Below are 19,790 nucleotides of genomic sequence, written 5' to 3' on the forward strand. Positions count from 1 at the left end.
ATTATCAACAAAGTGTTAAACATGAAAAACAGTGAAATTTCACTTTTGGTAATTTTTTTCAAGAGGCAGGTTGGCATACACAGTTTGAATTATTTTTTTATATGTAGATTTATGTTAGTGGTTTTACCATCTATATTAATAAAAATGTAAATGTTCATTGGTTCAAAATATTAAATCTCCGAAAGTTCTTCACCGATTGCTTTAAAATTTTGACACAGTGTTGGATTTGAATATGCACTTGTTTTTATATTCCTACTATTTAGGTTAAGATGTCACACCTGTTCAGGTAAAAACATGTTTTTTTTGTTTTTTTTTTTTTAAAAAAACAGTGTTGTATGTTGGATGTAAAAGCAACACACACTATACTAAGTATTTTATGATTCTATTTCAATGTTTCCGATGTTGTGTCCACTATAGACTAAAAAACTACTGGACCGATTTATGGGTGGGGAAAAAGGGAGAAAGGGAAATAGGAGAAAATGAAAAAAGGGGAAAGGAGAAAGAATAAAAAAGGAAAGGGCAGAAAGATAAATGGGAAAATGAAATGGAAAGGGAAAGGAAAAGGGGGAATGGGGTAAAGGGAATATGGTAAAAAGAAAAATGGGAAGAGGGAAAAGTTAAATTTTGTGAAGTTCTGTAATGTTCATTTTGTTAATTTATCAAACTTTCAATTGTGTTCATTTAATATATGTATATACTCAAATCTAGCAATAGCAAAGCATTGCCAAGTCTGGTAGTAAATAATATTAATGGTGATGATATACTTACCCCTAAATTTTTATGAATTATTGGATAACTTTTTAAAAAAATTGAAATTTTGGCTTCAAATAATGCTGATGGGGCTGATAATAAAAATCTCAAATTTGCTCAAATAGCAGTGTTTTTGTAGATTTTTATAGAAAATAAAAAAGTTTCTTGTATATTGTAATAAAAAAGTTATAACATCTCAAAAATCATGAAAAACCTGTTAAAAGTTGAATTTTGACATTGAATACACACTCCAAGGGGGTTTCTTGTCTTCTTTGCATTTTACATTTTTTTACATTTAGCCTCTATGATGTTGAAGTTGACATTTTCAGTATTTTTAAAAATAGTTTGTTTTTTAAATTATTAATTATAGGTCGTAATTTAATGATAACTTAAGCAATACCAGTAACCTAATACAATTTTGATTCAAAAATGCTTGTAAAACTTACCCAAACTGAGATTTCAATGAGTAGCCTACATATTTTTTCAAGAATTCATTTTTATTTTTATATTAGGATTTATTTTTGTAAATACTATCAAAGAAAAAATAAATTGTAGTAAAATTTTAATTATTCTTAAGTGAAATAGCCTGTTTTTGTAGCAGTGAAAGTTTATTATTTAGTGTGGTTAACCAATAGCTGTGATATCTCTTCTGATAATTCTCTTGAAATTGTGTGAGAATGACCCGGTCACTGTAGTTAGTTCAAGTGGTTCAACTTTCTAAGGACTTGCAGATCAGTACACATACTTTGTCTTGTTGAGACTTTTGAAATGATGTACATAGTCCAGCAGCTGGATGGCAAAAATAAACCTGCACATCGTCATTTTTGAGGCTAGTATCTACCACTGAAACAGTTAACACAAAAAGACTTTCCAAGAACTAAATTTTAACTTGGAATAATATGTTCTTTAAGAGCTTTTTCTAATATTATTGTCTTAAGTTTTTCTTGATTTTTTTTTTTATGAGTTCTAAAGGGTCACAACAGAACTGTCCATTCAGGTGACTGGATTTTGACCAAAAACCTTTTTTCAAGATATTTACAAACACTAGTGACATCTGAATTAACATGTAAAAAAATAAGTTGTTAGTTTTCATCACTAAATTTACAAATTTTAATGAGTTCTTTTGGCACTGTATTATACCACTGTTTTATGATACTCTTCATTCACATAAATTCCTATGAAACATTGTTCTTCCATTGTTTTATGTGAAATTACTTGAAAATAATGTAAAATTTAACAGATTTAAAAATTTGCAAATATAATATTAAGTAAAAGTTATTTATTTAATAATCACTTTCAAACACAGGATGAAATCTGAGACACTCTGTAAAGATGTGAACTGGTCACTGATCAGTCTGTGACGGCAAAGCTAAATGATGCAGGAAGTATAAATGAGCATATTGCCACGTGAATTCCCCTGATGATGAAATGATTTCAAGCGTCTGTTATAACATAACACTGCAGTTGAATGGTTCAAATAAGTCAGTTTCAACTATAGTAATAAGTATAAAAATATTAAAGTGCCAAGTAGACAAGAAACCCCCTTCGAACATTTATTTAGTGAGTCAAAATAGTATCGCCTTTAACAGGTTTTTCATATATGTTGTTTTTTGAATGCATTTTTTGAGAAGTTATAACATTTTTATTAGTACAATACACAAGAAACTTTTTTATTTGCCTTAAACATCTACAAAAATGCTGTAAGTTGTGCAAATTTGAGATTTTTATCACCAGCCCCATCAGAGTTTGAAGCCAAAATTTGAATTATTTTACAGAAATTAGTTTCCAAAAATTCATGAAAATGTAGGGATAAGTATATCACTGTTAATATTATTTATGGTAAAAGTAACATATACCAACATATAAAAAAATAATTCAAACTGTGTATGCCAACCTGGACTCTTGAAAAAATTACCAAAAGTGAGATTTCACAGTTTTTCATGTTCATTTTTATTGATAATTTTCTCATAGAAAGAAGTGAGATACATAAATAAACTTCTGGACCAGTCTTTTACTTTGAGAAAATATAAATAAATTGCTATTTGTTTCATCCTTCCAGGACCAATAGTTTTTTAGTTATGATTTTTTTCTGTAAACCCTTACAATCAAAAATAGAAGTGCGCACCATAACAAAATTGGCCACCACAGGTAAACTGCTTAAATAAAATTTTAAAAAATTAGTTTTAAGTACCTGAGACATCTAGGAAACAAGTGGGTAAGTTTCAACTTTTTTGAATTAGTCTAGCAACCACCCTTGGTTCACTTCAAGTGGACTGACCCACAAAAGAAGTGGGGAGGCATGCCATTGTGTTGGAAGTATACTTTGCCTCTCAGCACCAGAGGAAGATCTTCAAGCAGCTACAGCAATTCTTCTTATAGAAAGTGCAAGTTGACCCTCAGTGTTTAAGCAGCCAGGTAATATGAACAGTCAAAACAGCTGATTGTGAAGAAGGCCTCACTATTCATTGACGTTAAATTTATGTTCAAATTGCTTTCCACCATTTCATGAGGATTTACTTCTGCCCATGTATGCTCATTTCATTAGTTGTTGAAGCCATCTCAAGTAAAATTTTCCTTGTCTGTAAACAAAACATACATGTAGAGTTGTCAATTTGTATTCCACCAGTTGTAAAACTGCAAGTGAAGTGGATAGTCTCTTGGGTGTAGATGTTGAACTGGCTGTTTATGACGATGATAAAACTTGTTTTGTTTAAGTGCTCTTTAATCCATTTAGAAAGACTTCATGTACTGGCACCTGGACTGCACTGAACTAGATCGATAATAATCTCATCAACAACAGCATCGTGTTGGACAGATCATTTTTAGATGGTATGATGACTAGGTTGTGAACCAGTTTGCTGAAGATTTTGAAAAGTTGCACTATTATTTCAGGATCTGGAATCCTGTGATTCGGAAAACATATTTCATATTCTACTGCAGCAGATGCATTACCATTACACACACCCAAAATGAATGTCATATCAGCATATTCCTCTGTTGTAAAATGTATGGCATTATTTCAATGGAAAACTGATCATGTTCAAACTAAAATTCACAGAAAACTGCTAATGGCAGCACAGTTCACAGTATCCAATATACTTAATGTACCTTACAGAACGGTTTTAAACACTAATGTATTATTGTAGATTGTTGATTAGCGGTCAATTTATGGCCAATTTTGAATTAATTTTTTAAATAACTTATTCTGTTTCTGTCATTAATAAAAAAGATTTTTCTAAGTAATTTCTGTTTACAATTGTATAATTTCCAGTTTTTGTTTAAATTTTTTAACAGTAAATTTTGTTTTTACAAATTTTTCACATCACTAAAGAAGAATTTGGTTTTTGTTTACATTAAATAAGTACTTTTCTGACAAAGGTAGTAATGTTCTAAATAAAATTCAAATATTTCTAACTTCACTTTGTTTTATTCAACTTGTCGTACACTATTTTGTGTAGAATTAAATTCTCTACAAGTTTTGTTAAAATTTTTATGTATTTATTTCCCATTTAACAAAGTTATTGCACATTAAACAAAAAAAAAAAAAACAGGGTTTTTTACCACAAATTTATTTGTTTTCACCCCAGATTTCTGAAAAACTACGGCAGATATGGTTCTGGGACCTATTTTATTTGATTTTTCAGATCAAAAACCGTAAGAAATTATTAATTCTGTTCCATAATTAAGGTCCTAAAAATTTCAGCATGATCTCATTTCACCAAGGAAGCTAAAGTCAGAACGAAATCTTTCATTAGATGTAACTTGCAAACAAAGCATTTTAGGATGTATTGTTTATAAAACTTTTTCCATTATTTTCACAAGTAGAATAGGTTATGAAAGTCTCAGGAGAACTTCATGACACACTCTATATAATATAGTCTCTTGGTGATGCCCCTGGTTGATATAATTTTATCGATCCCTACAAAGTGAATATTATAGATCTACCCGGGTTAACCTTTTAGTAATGTCTGTTTTCTATAATTTAAAGTTTGTGATGTTTCTTTGCCGTCATACCTTTTTCTTTGGCCTCTAGCTATATGCAAAACCTCTCCTACTGGTAATTAATTCTCAGAGATGTATGCCTGTCATCTTATGCAAATCTTCAAAAAATTCTTTGAACTTTGAACACTAAGGACTAGTCTGAATTGTAATTATTCTCTGAACATCCTGATTGTAATTTTATTACAACTAATGAGATGATAGCCAGGAAGGTGGGAATTATTAAAATTTTAATTCAATTTATAGCTAATGTAAGAAGCATTTGGTTTTGAATTATCAGGTTAGTTTTTAAAAGAAAAAACTGATCATAAAAGATTAATTCATCAGGAAAAAGAAGTTTTAAAAAAAATAATAAAATTTGAATTCTGAAATGTGGGAAATTCTACACGTTTTGGAGTTTTATGGAGGTAGAGGTAAAAATTTCATAAACATTAAATTAGTGCCTTATTATGTGGATAGAATCCAGTGGAATACTTCACACTGTTTGTATTTTGTTCCTAAAGGATTGTGTTGATGCCATTTTTCTTTTGCGTTTCTCAATTAACATTTAACTTAGATTATTAGGGAGCCAAGTTTTGGTCATTTTTGTTGATTTTTAAGGAACTTGACTCAGATTTGTTATATTTTGTGGTCTAAATTTTTGGATTCTGAAGTTAGTAAGGATAATCTTTGAGACATGGGTGAAGATTTTGTAGATCAACTTATGTACAGTCAAATAAATATAGGGAAGTGAGAAGTTAATTGCTTTGTTTTTACTTTTATCTACGATCTGTAGACGTTTTTTAGAAATAGTAGAACCAGCGGGGTTAACATAAATAATCTACTTTTTAATTTTATATTGTAATGATTTAGCCATATTGACCTGCTCTTTTTATGATGTTTAATTAAAATATCATTGTTAGCTGATTGCTGTAAAAGATGTCATTACTGGAAGAATGGTAATAGTTCCACTTAATAGAGTATGTTTTATCAAGAAATTAATAGTTCTACTTTTAATGGAACTTCTTTAAAGATTTTGATAATTTTACATACTTGGATTTACCCTTATCTTCTTAAAAGTTTAAATTGGCTTGTAATGTTTTTATTTCCAAGTGTTTGGTAGCAATCCCAGTAGTTTTTAATAATTTCTCAATATATAAATCTGAACTCATGGGAATCAAAAATGGCTCTTTATAATAGATTGATTTTTGCTGTATTCTTGTATGCCTCTGAAATTTGTGCATTGAACTATTTTCATCAAAAAATTTGTTTAATACTTTTAAATTTTCCTATTTTTACTTTGAATTAGTATGTGCTCCTGAAGACTGCATACTCTCAAATTAAAGCAAAGATTTTTAGTAAAGTAAAAAGAATTCTGGTTTAAGTAGATATCTATGAAAAATAACTTGAGAGAATTTGTTGCAGCAGGTTAATAGAGCGTTTTTTACATTTCAAAGACAAAATTTTCTATTGATTCAGTGAATCTTTTTAGGAACATGTTCTCCATGACGGTAGAGCATGTTTGGGATTCACAAGAACTAAGTTAACTACTTGAGTAAAAGAAGTTAAGTTGGCGTAGAAGTTATGTAGGCGTTTATTATAATTGTTTTAGCAAGGATATCAATGCTGCAATTGGTTTTCTTTCAATCCATATTATACATTGCTGTGTCCTTGGGAACATGAATAATTAAATAATTCAATCATTACGTAAATGTTATTTGTAAGTTTTTTAAAGTGAAGTTAACAGCACAAATTAAAGTTTCAAGTGGGAAGTCTTCTGCTACAGTTAATAAAAGCATAAGACATTATTTTAATCAAAGTAGGACATTTTTTTAAGCAATAAAAGGATCTTGTTCATTTTTATTATGATTGTGTAAAGTTTTTTATTAATCTTTCCCTAGTATATAGAATTAAGATAAAGCATGTTTTTTATTTTGTCTCTGGAGCTTTACAATGAAGATTTAATTTTTTTTAAATTGTTTTTGATAATTATTAAAAAATGCAACATTAGTGTAATTTGAAATGTGTTATTTTTATAAGGTTTTCCATTTTCTTTTTATTTGTGTAATGTAAAGAAGTTCTACTTTATTTCAGATTTTCTTTTTGTTAATTTGCACCTTAAGTGGTTCTTTTATTTAATTGTTTGCTGAGAACAACTTCTTGCTGTAGACATAAATCTTTTAAGTAATAAATAACTGATTGATTAAATTAACAAGACATTTTGATTATATTGTAAAAAGATTTGGTAATAAAAGATGCTAATAAGTTATTTATTTACAACCTGGAAATAACGAATTTGTACTGTTGCCTTCATATGTACTTTGCTAATGGATTATAAGTTGTAAGTTAAGTTATGGGTTTTTATTCAATTCTTCATTTTACCACATTGTACCACCTATGGAGAACACATTTTATTCTGTTGTTAAGTTCAGTTACTGTCAATTTTCAGTAAAACAAGAACATATGTAAAATATGTTTCTAGGCTTAATAAAAGTTGATTTTGTTTTTATTGTTGATATTTTCAGATGAAAAAATTAAAATTACATAAAATTCCAAATGAATCAGAACCAGAAGTCTTGGATGAATTAACTGAAGAACAGTTGTTATCAATAGATAGTCAAAATCTTGCTTTCAAAATTGCTACTTTAGAAGATAATTTGAGTAAGAAAAAACCAAACCTAACGGTTATTGATGAATATAATAAAAAGGTAAAGTTAGAACATATTGTTTAAAAAATAGTGTTCACTGATATTAATTGTTCTAAATTAATTAAAACTTTTGCTAAAATAGAATCTACAGTCAGTATTATTTGATTTCATTTTAATTTTAGTATGAGTGTAAGATTGACATTTATTCAGATACTCAGAGCAGAAGTTTAGTCAAACTTGAGGGGTAGAAGCACATAAATAGTAAAATATCTTCTTTTATTAAACAAATAGAAAATTATCAAGTGTTTTATCTAGCTATACCAAAGAATGATAATGCCATATTTATTGTTGCTATTTAATATAGGGATAGATAGTAGAGAAGAAATTATGAAAAACCAAACGCCCATCTACTCATTTTTTAGGTCATTCATAAAAAGAGAAAATATAAAGAGTTTAATATGCACCCTTTTTAAGATCAATGGAAGTTTCAAAACTGTTTGACTTTCTTTCCAAATTCCATATAGATACAACAAACTACTATACAGGCTTTACTGCACATTCATTAACGTGCTGAAAAGTTGACTTTTTTAACTCATATAATTCAAAAAATAAAACATGACAGTTGATATGAACAAATGTAGCATATAGGTTTTATAAAAAAGATAATTATTTTTTGCCATATGCCTAGTTTTTCCTTAGTAAAACTAGTTAATATGAAACATTATCAATCATTAAATAATCTTTATGAAAACCTGCTTGAAATTCTTTTAACAGGTTATGACTTAGCATCCAGAATGTCAATCTAATCAACACTAATTCTGTAAAGATCTTTTCTGTTACATTGTCAAATGATATTCCTTTACATTTCTCTTAAGTTACCCTTCTAAAAATAAAAAATGTAATACAGATTTTAAAATTTTCCAACACAACTCTTTTATCATACATCTGATTTTACATAAATAATCGTTTTGCAAAAAACCTTTCAAGCATATTTTTAAAAAAAAGTCATAAAAGAAAAAGTATATCAGTATGGTAAAAATTGAAACAGAGTGTTTGATATTTATTCAAACCAATAATAAAAAGCTACAATTGGAAAACTATACTGATTCAAAGGACATTATACAGAAGGACTAAAATCAACAAAACATGTAGGCAGGATGGTAATTCTCTTCTACATTCATAGGAAGCCCATAAAGTATGCACGAACACATGCAGGATGCTTTTTGCTATGTGCGAAAAAATGGTAGACTGAATATATTTATCATCACCACAAAACCCATCTGACAGAAGCCATAGAACAGGCATGTCCTGATCTGTCAGATGTTTCATTTAAAGTTAAAGTGCCTGATGAACCTTCTTACAAAAGAGAAAGTGTTTGGAGCAATCCAATGCTAAATATATTCAGTTGGATGGCCAAAAACATGGCTCGCCCCCAAGCACACATACTTTTGTGGGTGAAAGAAAAAATCTGGCCCAACAAAATTGAAAAAGTCATAAGTTGTAATGTTTACTTTTGAAGATGACCCATCATATCGCTGCCAATCACCCACTGAGAGTTGTTCATTTTCATTGCTGAGGTTAACATGTATGAGCAGATGATAGAGGTTGACCCGTACTGACCAGTATTTTCCAGGACATTCCAAACCCATGTCAGTATGGAATCATCCACCAGCAACAAGTCAATTTAAGTATATCTGCAAGTATGTAAATAGAGGTAGCGACCTAGCTACATTTGCATTACAGGAGGTTGGTGAGACAAAGTGAATGAATACCAATGTGGTTGCTACATATGTATGTCAGAAGTGGTTTGATGGATCCTGGCTTTATATATGATCAGCATCCAATGGTCATGCATCTGGATATTCATTTGGAAAATGGCCAGGAGATTTATTTTAATCCCAATAATATAAGAGAGAGAGAGAGCATGTTGAAAACACAAGACGTACATCACTCTTAGCATTTTTCAGGTTTTGTGTGAATACCCAATTCATAGAAACTTGTGACATACGATGAAGTATCGTCCGATTATACATATGATAAATAAAGAGGTGTATTTAATTGATGCCAACACAGTTGCCCAGTGCAAGGCTTTCCATTTGTGTTTAGACAGTGCACTAGTTAGTGTATACAGTGCATCCTAACAGTAGCAAGTGTTATTATTTATGCATATTATTGCACATGGTTTGGAGCCCAACCTCATTTGTGTTTTTGAAGACAGTTGATGATGTTATGTATTCCATATTTCATGCAGCCTGCAGGGCACATCGTCTACTTCACTGTGATCAATACTGGGAACAAGGCTCTCTAGGTATCAGTGACAGTCCCAGTTGTATTTAACTTTTTTTGAGTATCATGCTGATATTCTGCAGATTCTCAAATCCACTGGAGTTATGGGACAAATATCAGTATTCTTCATCAGAAGATCTCTTACAGGCATTATTCTGAAGGCAACCGCTCAATCAACCTCACGTGAATCGACTGCTAAAACAAACAACAGTCCAGGTGTGATGGCTGACATCATTAATGTCTTTCTCCATAATTTCACTTCACAAAGGCAGATTTATGACACTGCCCTTCAAAGTGTAAATCAGTATGAAGGGAAAAGTTTTTTTTAGACACTTCTGGTGGGACCAAAAAACATTTTCTCACGACAGCTACTCTGGCAGAGGTGAGGAGAAATGGTGAAATAGCACTTGCAGTAGCATCTTCTGGGATCACTGCCACACCACTACCTGCTGGCAAAACAGTACACACAATGTTCAAGATCCCTTTAGAATTAGACAGTAATGAAACTCATGTTTGTCCAGTATCTCATAACAGTGACAATATAATTAGTATGTGGCACAAATACTACATCAAAGGAATTCTTAGATGTGCGAACAAGTTCTTTTAACATAAAAACGACCAAGCAGCTGCAATCAGCAATAGCATTCTTTCTGCAATTTAAGGAAATGAAAAGTGATATACACATCAATAAACACCGTAGTTAATCAAGAAGATGCATCTAATTACCCGGTAGAATATCTGAATTCTATTCTCTGAATTTCCAAATGCTGTATACAGCCTTCCTGTATGTCAAATCACCTTGAAAGTTAGTGTCTCATTTATGCTTACTCTTCTAAAGTTATGCAATGGAACTCAATTCAAAGTGATAAAATTACAGAAACATTTAATTGGGAAGAAATTTTAATGGCATGTAGCATGGGATAATGTTGTTTATACTGTGTATACTATTTATTCCCAATAATATTCTGTTTCAATTTAAACAAGTACAGTTTCCTGTGAGTATTTGTTGCTTCGCTGTGACAATCAAAAAATTGCATGGGAAGATGATGAAGGCCATTGGTGTCAATCTAAGGACCAGCTGTTTCTCACATGCTCAACTGTACATCACTTGCTCTCGCATCACTAACCCTGATAGTCTATATATTTTAGCTTCAGAAGGAATAACAAACATTATTTACAAAGAAATCTTTTGAACAGCATTATTTGCTTTAGAATTGAACATTCCAAATGCAAGCAGCAGAGAAATTATAGGATACATGCATCTAATAAGGGGATCCAGGCTAGAAGGGATTAAACAAAGCAACTCCAACCACCTAGTATAAAACATATCTGAAACTTTATGTAAATTTAAATGGAACTGACTCAAGTTTTGTTGATTATTATTTAACCACTTAATCCATTGGTAACAAAGTAGCAAGCATGTGTTGAATCTACCTTTTTTCTTTATCAGAATTGTTAAAAAAAGGTTTTGTAGAATTTTTACTTTCCTGTAACAATGCAACTATGAAAGCAAATTTACATGTATCTTACACAGTTACTTCTTTTTTTTTTTAATCAAACCAAATTTTACTTTTAGTTAAAATTTCATAACAGGTTCTTTACATTACTTGTTTTATCATTAACCGCACAGAAAACACAATAACAGATACATTTTCTTAACTTCCGCATTACAAAAACCAATCAACAAAAGTACAGTTTTAAAATATGCAGAACACGATTGACTCTTCTCACAAAAAATGGGTAAAAAACCAAATTAAATTTTATTTACGTTGTTAATTAAATAAAAAAAATAATAACTTTAATATTCTAAAACTGAACACAGTGCAGGGTAAGAACAAATATAAACATTAAACAAATACAGTGTCCCTGGAATTCGCTAACTCCAGGTGCTTGATATCCTATATTAGATAAATATTATGTTTCTTCAAAGATGATACATATGACCACATAAAATCAACTTCACAGTATGTAGTAAATATTTACCCAGCTGCCTGATAGACAAAAACTACTAATACACTATGAAACCTTTATGATGCAAGTCTAAAGTAAATTTGGTTTGGTTATGGAAATCAGTACAAGGACACTGATGATATTTTGAAGGATGTTTTTAAGAATAGGAATTTTTTTAGGAATGTATCCAAAAATTTATGAATTAGGAATAAGTATGAAGAGACTACTTTGAAGGAAATAAGTGAAACTTTTTCATGTTCAAGGGTGTGTGTGTGTTATTTATGTTCTAACTTGTATATTGAACATATTTGTGAAAAATATTAGCCAGCTTTTATTCAAATAAAAATTTCTGATTTTTAAGGAGCATTATATTTTTTGTAATACAGTGAAATTATTATAAATTGTCATTTTCCACATGCAGTGGAGGTAGTAGACAGTTGTTTTCCTTGTATGTCATTCTAGCTATGAAAGTTACTAATTATATTACAAGGTGTACTAAGTAAGATTTTGTAATATAACTATCATTTTAAAAATGATTTCCACATCTGAAATGATTTAATGATGGCTATTTGACAATTTTCTTAGGTTGAACAATACAATGAGAAGATCAAAGAATTGGATGAAGTAACTGCAAGAAGAAATGAATGTAGAGATTGGCATGACACTGCTCGTAAGTCTCGATTGACTGAATTTATGGCAGGATTTACAATAATTACTTTAAAGCTTAAAGAAATGTATCAAATGATTACACTTGGAGGAGATGCAGAATTGGAACTTGTTGACTCATTAGATCCCTTTTCTGAAGGAATCATATTCAGGTAAAGTAAATAAGTTAACTTCTTATCCTACTAATTATTGGTTATTTTGTTTTATAATCACCACTGTTTTACTGTGTTCAGATGAATTAATGATATGAACTCCAAAAATTTAATAGTTTGTAAAAGCTAAGAATTTCTACTTTGTTTCCAACAATCTGTTGTTAATAAGATCACATCTGCATCTTAAATGCTTAGTCCTTAGAAGAAATATGAATTGAACTAATGTTGTAGATTAGAAAAGCTTTCTAATATGCATGTAATTTCAAAACAAATTTTATTTAACACTTGTCAGGCATGCTGAAATAATTACACTGATAAACATAAATTTTGTTTCCTAACATGCGGTACATGATTTCAATCTGTTTTTTATATTGAAAACGATTATGAACTCAGAATTTTTTTATCACCCACCATTTTTGAAAAATTTTTAAATTTTAATTTAAGGATTTTTTTCATTTCTCAACATATAGTTAGCATTTTAAGCTCCTATATAGTATTTTGTTAGCTCATTTTTTATTGTTTAACTTTGTTAATGTAATTTGTAAGTTATAAATAAACAATACTAGACAAAGAAGTAAATCATATCATAGTCACATATTATGACATATTTAATACTGAAGGAGTGAGCCTTAATGGAAAAATTTAATCATGTCTATGCTAGTCAAAACATGTAGCTGAAAACACAGCTATGTTATTTGTATTAAGCACTGGATTTAGGAATGAATTAATTTTGTTCAGTCATTGCTATCTTAAATTTGTAAACAGTGCAGTATCATAATGCCTCAAAAGTGTGTAAATAATGTGGCTGCCTTTTGTTATATATGAATGAGTTTATCATAAAAATCAAATAGTAAAAACAATACATCTTTAATAAAGCATATCATTTTTACTTTCAGTGTAAAATTGGTGATCAGGATGACGTGGGCACCTCATATAATATGCACTAATTTTTCTGTATATTTAAGAGGATGGTTGAAACATACATGGAAGGCTTTGCCATTTGGTGAACCATAGGTTCACCAATTGTTACCAAACAACAAATGTAACCAATTGTTACTTTTTTTGTAACAAGTGTGTCTGGAATTTCTAAAGATCTAAACATACTGTATAACAGGGGTGACCAACTTTTCTGTATATAAAATTGACTTTTTATGTTAAAAGTGTGTCGCGATTGACTTGTTGTCAAGCTACTTAGGTGTAGTCTAAGGGTGAAGAAGGGGTGTGAAATGAATACTATGTTTCAGTATAAGGTGCATTCCAGCGAGGTATGGGTAGATAAATAAAATAAATTATTTTTTAAATCACTTATTAAGTTTTTGAGATGTAGGCCCGTGAAGAAAATAAATTTCCAGACCCAACTTTTAATAGCAGCATTCCGTACATGCGGTACCTAAAAAAATTTGATTTTCCAACATTTTTTCAAGATAGATTTTTACTCACTTAAAGTGCAATTTAATTTTTTTATCAACTGCAATGTATAAGTTGTACTATTTGTCTGTAAATATGAAAAAGTTATAAAAATGCACAATATGGCTGATAATTTGATTTCAATATTTCACTTACGCGTTTTTTTGGGCCAGGAAAATTTATAATGAAAGAATAATATGACTTACTTTTTGCTAATCTATCAATAGCTTGCAGAGTAAACCTCGTACTGAAATATAGATATACGGCTTATCTAACTGCGTAAAAAACAATAACAATAATTATTTAAAGGGGCAAAAAACTCACGTCCAGGGGAATTAAAAGAACATGGATAATTATTAACAAATTTATTAATTCAAAGTAGCTACAGATAAAGACAGATTTAGAATTTACTTTGTTGCCATAACATTAATGGGAAGACTTTGCATGTCTCTAACCAAGGAATTATAATTAGGTGTACATCCTAACAAAGATGGACAGAAAGTTGTTTAGTCTTTGTTAGCTTCAATTATGAAAATGCCGATTCGCATTGGTATGTAGATTCAAAACAAGAATAGATATATTCGCTACATTTGGTGATACTGGGATATTTTTCTCGGTTGACATATTTCCAAAAATCTTCTTCAAATTTTCTGGCTTGTAAGATTAAGTCAGTTTGTAAAATTATAATTTCATTTTCTAATGCCCTTTGATCCATATGAAATGTCTGAAATTTTTTTGCTAATGCGTTTCCCACTTAAATTTTTTTTAAAAGGAAAAGATATAAATTCCACAATTTCTTTAATTTTTCAAAATCCTGGAATCTTACCTCAAAATCTTCAATTACTTTTTGGATTTCCGCGATGTATTTGTCAATCTTATAATTAATATTTCTATGTTTTTGTAGGTTATCTGCCATATTTGGAAAATGATTCGGATTATTTTGTTGCAGAGCTTCTATTAGCAAAATAAATTTTGTTTTATATGCGTCTATGCAGCTGATCATATCAATTACTGTTTTATTTTTACCTTGTAATTCTAAATTTAAATGACTTAATATTGAAGTAAAATCGTTAGAAATGCTAAGTCACTAAGCCAAGTTTAATCATTTAAATTTTCGCAGTTTGTAATTTCAGACAATAAATCACGAAATCGCTGCAGAAATTTACTTCTGCTTAGCCATCTGATGTCGGTATGCAGTAATAATTTAGGTTGGCCTTCATCGAGCTGCAGTTGGAAGAGACGCCGTTTGAGGGAACTTCCTCGAATTGAATTAACAATTTTAAATGCTATGTCCATTATCTCTTTTGTGTTTAGTCTCTTGCTAGCTAAAACTTGCTGGTGAATTACGCAGTGATAGCTCAAAAAGGCTGTGAATTCATCTTCATTTTGACATAGTGCTATAAATCCTGCAACCTATCATTGCAGCTGCCCCATCCATTGTTATTGAGACTAATTTAAAAAGTGATACTTTCAAATCATTGAGCAAGTTTTTAAAAGCTTTGAATATGTCTACATCTCTAGTCCTTTCCTTCAAAGAAATCATACCCAACAATTCTTCTTTAGATGTAAAATCCTTAAAAACCATACGAACAAAAACAAGTAATTGTGCTGCATCACTTATATATCTGTCAACTCATCACACTGAAGGGAAAAACAAGAAATCTATTAATATCATTATATAGCTGCTCTTTTACATTCCCACTCATCCTTTCAAGTCACTGCATCACTGTGTTTCGAGACAATTGTAGAACTTGAATTGCAGAAACAATTTCACTCTTGTTTTTAAAATTGTTAAAAAGTGAATCTGACATTTCCAAAAAAAATTTCCTTTACAAATTCACCATCAGAAAATGGCTTACATTTTTTTGCTAAGAGATAGCTTACTTTGAATGATGCAGTAGTTACTGCTTGTGACCTCAACCTTGGCTTTTTAAAAACGCTTTGTTGATTTGTTAATTGACTTTAAGATCCCTAACTTTATGTTTTCTCAGTTCAGAATTTGAATACTAGAATGCAAAGAAATAGACAATTTAAAGAATAAATATTGAATTAAATATTTTCCTAGAAAATTCAAAAACTCATGAACTGTGGCAATTATCTCCATTACATTGAGAGAAATAATAACAATACTGCATATTACGATTGGGGACAGCAATACAAGTTTATTAAAATCTAATATAAATATATTCAAATTTACAAGAAGTATGTTAAAGTTACAATATATTTATTACAGTTTACAATACTGACTTCTTAATTTAAATAGAATTATTGTTATTCCTAATATACTCGTATTTATAATACTCTCTTTTATTTTTCTCTCAGTGTAATGACCGTAGTTTAGAGATCTGTTCCGAGAATGCTCACTTATCAAGTAAATAGATAGGTAAGAAAAGCAATTTAATTTAAAACAAAGAAATGGTACTTACATTTTAAACAGAAGAAAAATTGAAACTCAACATAGTCACAGAGGATAAATAATATTGATTAATAATAATACTGTTAATATAAAAGAAAAGAAGCTACCCCATGACACTACCAAATATTCAAGCTGACTGTGTTCTTCGATGAGTTGTAACTGTTGCATCCGGTGACGAGTGTAACACATAAGTCAGAATGTATTGTGCTGGATGGGCAGAGATCACAGTGTCAGGCTGTCAGAATTCTAGGAATTTATGACCTTGGCAAATTCCCAGAATGGATTAAACTATTGCTAGAAAGTTTTGTTTTTTACAATTGTTTCAAAGTCCATGGTACATGGAATTCCACCCCAGACATTGCGAGCAATCGACGATCGACCAAAATTGGCCTCGTGATCGACTTGTTGGCCACCTCTGCTGTATAATATCCTTCATTGCTATCAGGTCTGTACCTTACAGTCAAATTATTCCAGTTCCTGAGCCACATGTGATTGTATGTTTCAAAAGAAGCAATGAAGAATCAGGCAGTACTGAGAAGACAACAATGATTTTGATTTTGAATTATCTTCCAATAAGTCACATCTTATATCACAAGGTGAATTAAATGACTTAGGGATTTAAATTTATCAAAAAAACCAAGATGAAATGTTAGGATCAAGACTACAAGGTTGGAATTTGCTTAAAAAAAATACAAAAATTTTGAGCTTTTGAAGTTGACAAAAAGAACTTTATTGATGTAAATAATTTGGGTTATTGCACAAATACTGATGAGCTTATGTTGCATTTACGACAAGTTCATAAACCTGAGGACTGGCGCCTTTTCATAGATTCATCCAAGTGCAGTTTAAAAGTGGTTCTACTATACAGTAACAAATATCCTTCGATACGATAAATGATAAAAAACATATGTGGTGATTTGAAAGCTATAGCTATTTTGTTAGGCATGCAGTTAGGCTATACTAAGTTCATGTCTTCTTTGCGAATGGGACATTATGTTACCAAAGAGTGGAAAAAACGAGACATCTTAACTCGAAATGGGAAAAATAATATTCATGAGCCCTTTGTTGAACCCAAAAAAATATTTTTACTTCCTTTCCATATCAGGTTAGGTCTAATGAAAAATTTTGTAAAAGCAATGAAGAAGGATAGTCTCGGATTTTTGTACATCAGGCAGAAATTTCTGGATGTAAGTGAAGGAAAAATTAAAGAAGAAATATTTCTTGGGCCTCAAATAAGAGAGTTGGTGAAGGATGATGTATGTAACTCAATGTTAAATAATGTAGAAAGTGTAACTTGGGCTTCATTTAAAGACATTTGCAAAAAAGGTTTCTCGGCAAACAAAAATCTGACAATCACCATGATATTGTTAATCAACTTTTTACACGTCTTACAGAGCTATGGGATATAATATTTCTCTGAAAATACATTTCCTCCACTCACATCTGTATTTTTTCCCGGACAACATCGGAGACATAAGTGACAAACACAGTGAATGATTTCCACCAAGGCAATTTCGGGATGGAAAGCTGCTATAAAGGGAAATGGAATACTAACATGCTAGCCAATTAATGTTAGACATTAATTCAGGATGTGCCTGAGGCTATTTATAAAAGAAAAGCATCAGAGAAATTATGCTAACACAGGCATGGCCATGCAAAATTATAAATTTTACAGATTTTTAACTATGTTTTCCCTTAATTTTTTTTGAAGTGTAATTTATTTAAAACTAAGCGTGATAGAAAAATTGTATTTACAGATCTGTAATGTATGCAGAAAAGCAATTCAAGAAATGGTATTGTACTTGAGAAACATTAAACAATTTTTTTGTTGTCTATCAGTGTTATTAGTTTAGATAGTACTTCTTTCTTACCTTCAGTAAGCAATACTTTGATGGTGTTTTCTTTACATATGTGTTATTTAATTTGTTGTCTCCTTCTTTTGCCTTTAAAATTAAATATTAAGCATAATAGTTGAGAATTTTGCATTTAAAATTAAGCTTAAAAGCCTAAGATAATTAATTACAAGATAAAGGAATATAGTTCAGTTCTTGAAATTTGTAATAGATAATTTCTAAAATGTTACACGGGGTGTTTTTATACGGATGACATTCAATCACAGACATTGGGAGAAAATAATGTTAAAACAAGAACATAGCCTGTGGAACAGTACAGAACGGTTGGATTGTCTTGCTTAGATAGATGTTTATTTATTATTTTGCTTTCTTTGATGTAAATTCCATATGACTAATTGTTCCAACCATCCATAAATCAATTCAATCTCCCAAATGCTATATTACTTTCTGTGCAGCATTTTCTTGGGTACAAAAATATAACATATACTTTAATAATAGTTTACCCAAGCATCGATTGGAAACAAGGGCCACCCCAACTTATCCCAGCCTATTGTTGTCCCATCAAAAGAGAAGAAACCTCCATTGACATTATTTTCTGAGCTTCTAAACATGAAGTTTACATAAAATTCAGGTATTATACAAGAAGTAACACTTGTATGGTGTGATTTCTTCTCAGAGCTCATAGACATAAAGAGTTAATTAACAGCATGTCAGGTATACTTCTGTTTTGTTTAAATTACTTCATAGAAACCAAAAAATATAGATTGGCAGATATTCATCTGCCTATAAGATAAATATTATAAGCCTCATATTATTAATTGTGTATAATTGCTGGTGACAGGCCACCTATGAGTACCCAGTTAAATCTTGTCATTTGGATAGATTCAGTTTGAATCAAAACTAATCAAAAGAGGCTTTTGCACTGTCCAACACTCTAATAATCTGTTGTTGATTAATTTCATCCAGTTGATCAGGAAATTAACATATTTTGATATCTTGCTTTCACACAGTCTGTTTTTTAATTTATCTTCCTTCACAACCATCCATAGAGACATCACACACAGATTTCATTATATTTTAAACTGTTCTCTAATTCTTTCTGTATAAATTTCAAACATTAAAGAGGCAAGAAAGAAAATTAATAATATTGAATTACCCATTATTGATCTTTTAGGAGATTCACTGTTATTATTTATGATTTTATTGCAATTATCTCTTTAAGGACTAAAAAAGGAAATACTAATTAGAAATATTTGAATGAATGTTCAGGGTATACAATAAAACAGAATTGTGAATAAATATATATTTTAACAGTGATGTAATGTTTTATTGACATGTAAGACATTTTTGAAATTACTTCTTTACATTGGTTATATGTGATTGAAAAGGTATGTAAATTGATACTTCTTAAATATAATTTAATACAATATTTAGTTAAATTGTTTACTTTTTAATATTGTTTAATTCTTAAATATAAATTCTAACTTACTTTTGGTACACATTTCTCTTTCATTGCAGTACTTTTTGATGAAATTTTTATCCTACTTTATACATATATAATGTTGATTTCCTTAATAAAATTAACTATCTCTTCTGTAAACACAAAAAAAATTACAAATTTTGATAAATTTTTATGGAAAAATTTTCAGTAATTTTTTTATATTAATTTTAGAATCAATTTGTC

General features: G+C 30.0%; 1 protein-coding gene across 1 annotated transcript in view; it reads left to right on the plus strand.

Moving 5' to 3' along the window:
* glu (structural maintenance of chromosomes 4-like protein gluon) overlaps positions 1–19,790 on the plus strand; it is a 142,031-nt gene that overhangs the window by 110,664 nt on the left and 11,577 nt on the right. Inside the window, exons 19-20 of the mRNA XM_075376229.1 lie at positions 7,254–7,436; positions 12,198–12,430. Coding sequence (XP_075232344.1) covers positions 7,254–7,436; positions 12,198–12,430 — 416 coding nt within the window. The remainder of the gene's footprint in view (positions 1–7,253; positions 7,437–12,197; positions 12,431–19,790) is intronic.

Source organism: Lycorma delicatula, chromosome 1 (genome assembly GCF_047948215.1).
Source record: "Lycorma delicatula isolate Av1 chromosome 1, ASM4794821v1, whole genome shotgun sequence".
Taxonomy (NCBI): domain Eukaryota; kingdom Metazoa; phylum Arthropoda; class Insecta; order Hemiptera; family Fulgoridae; genus Lycorma; species Lycorma delicatula.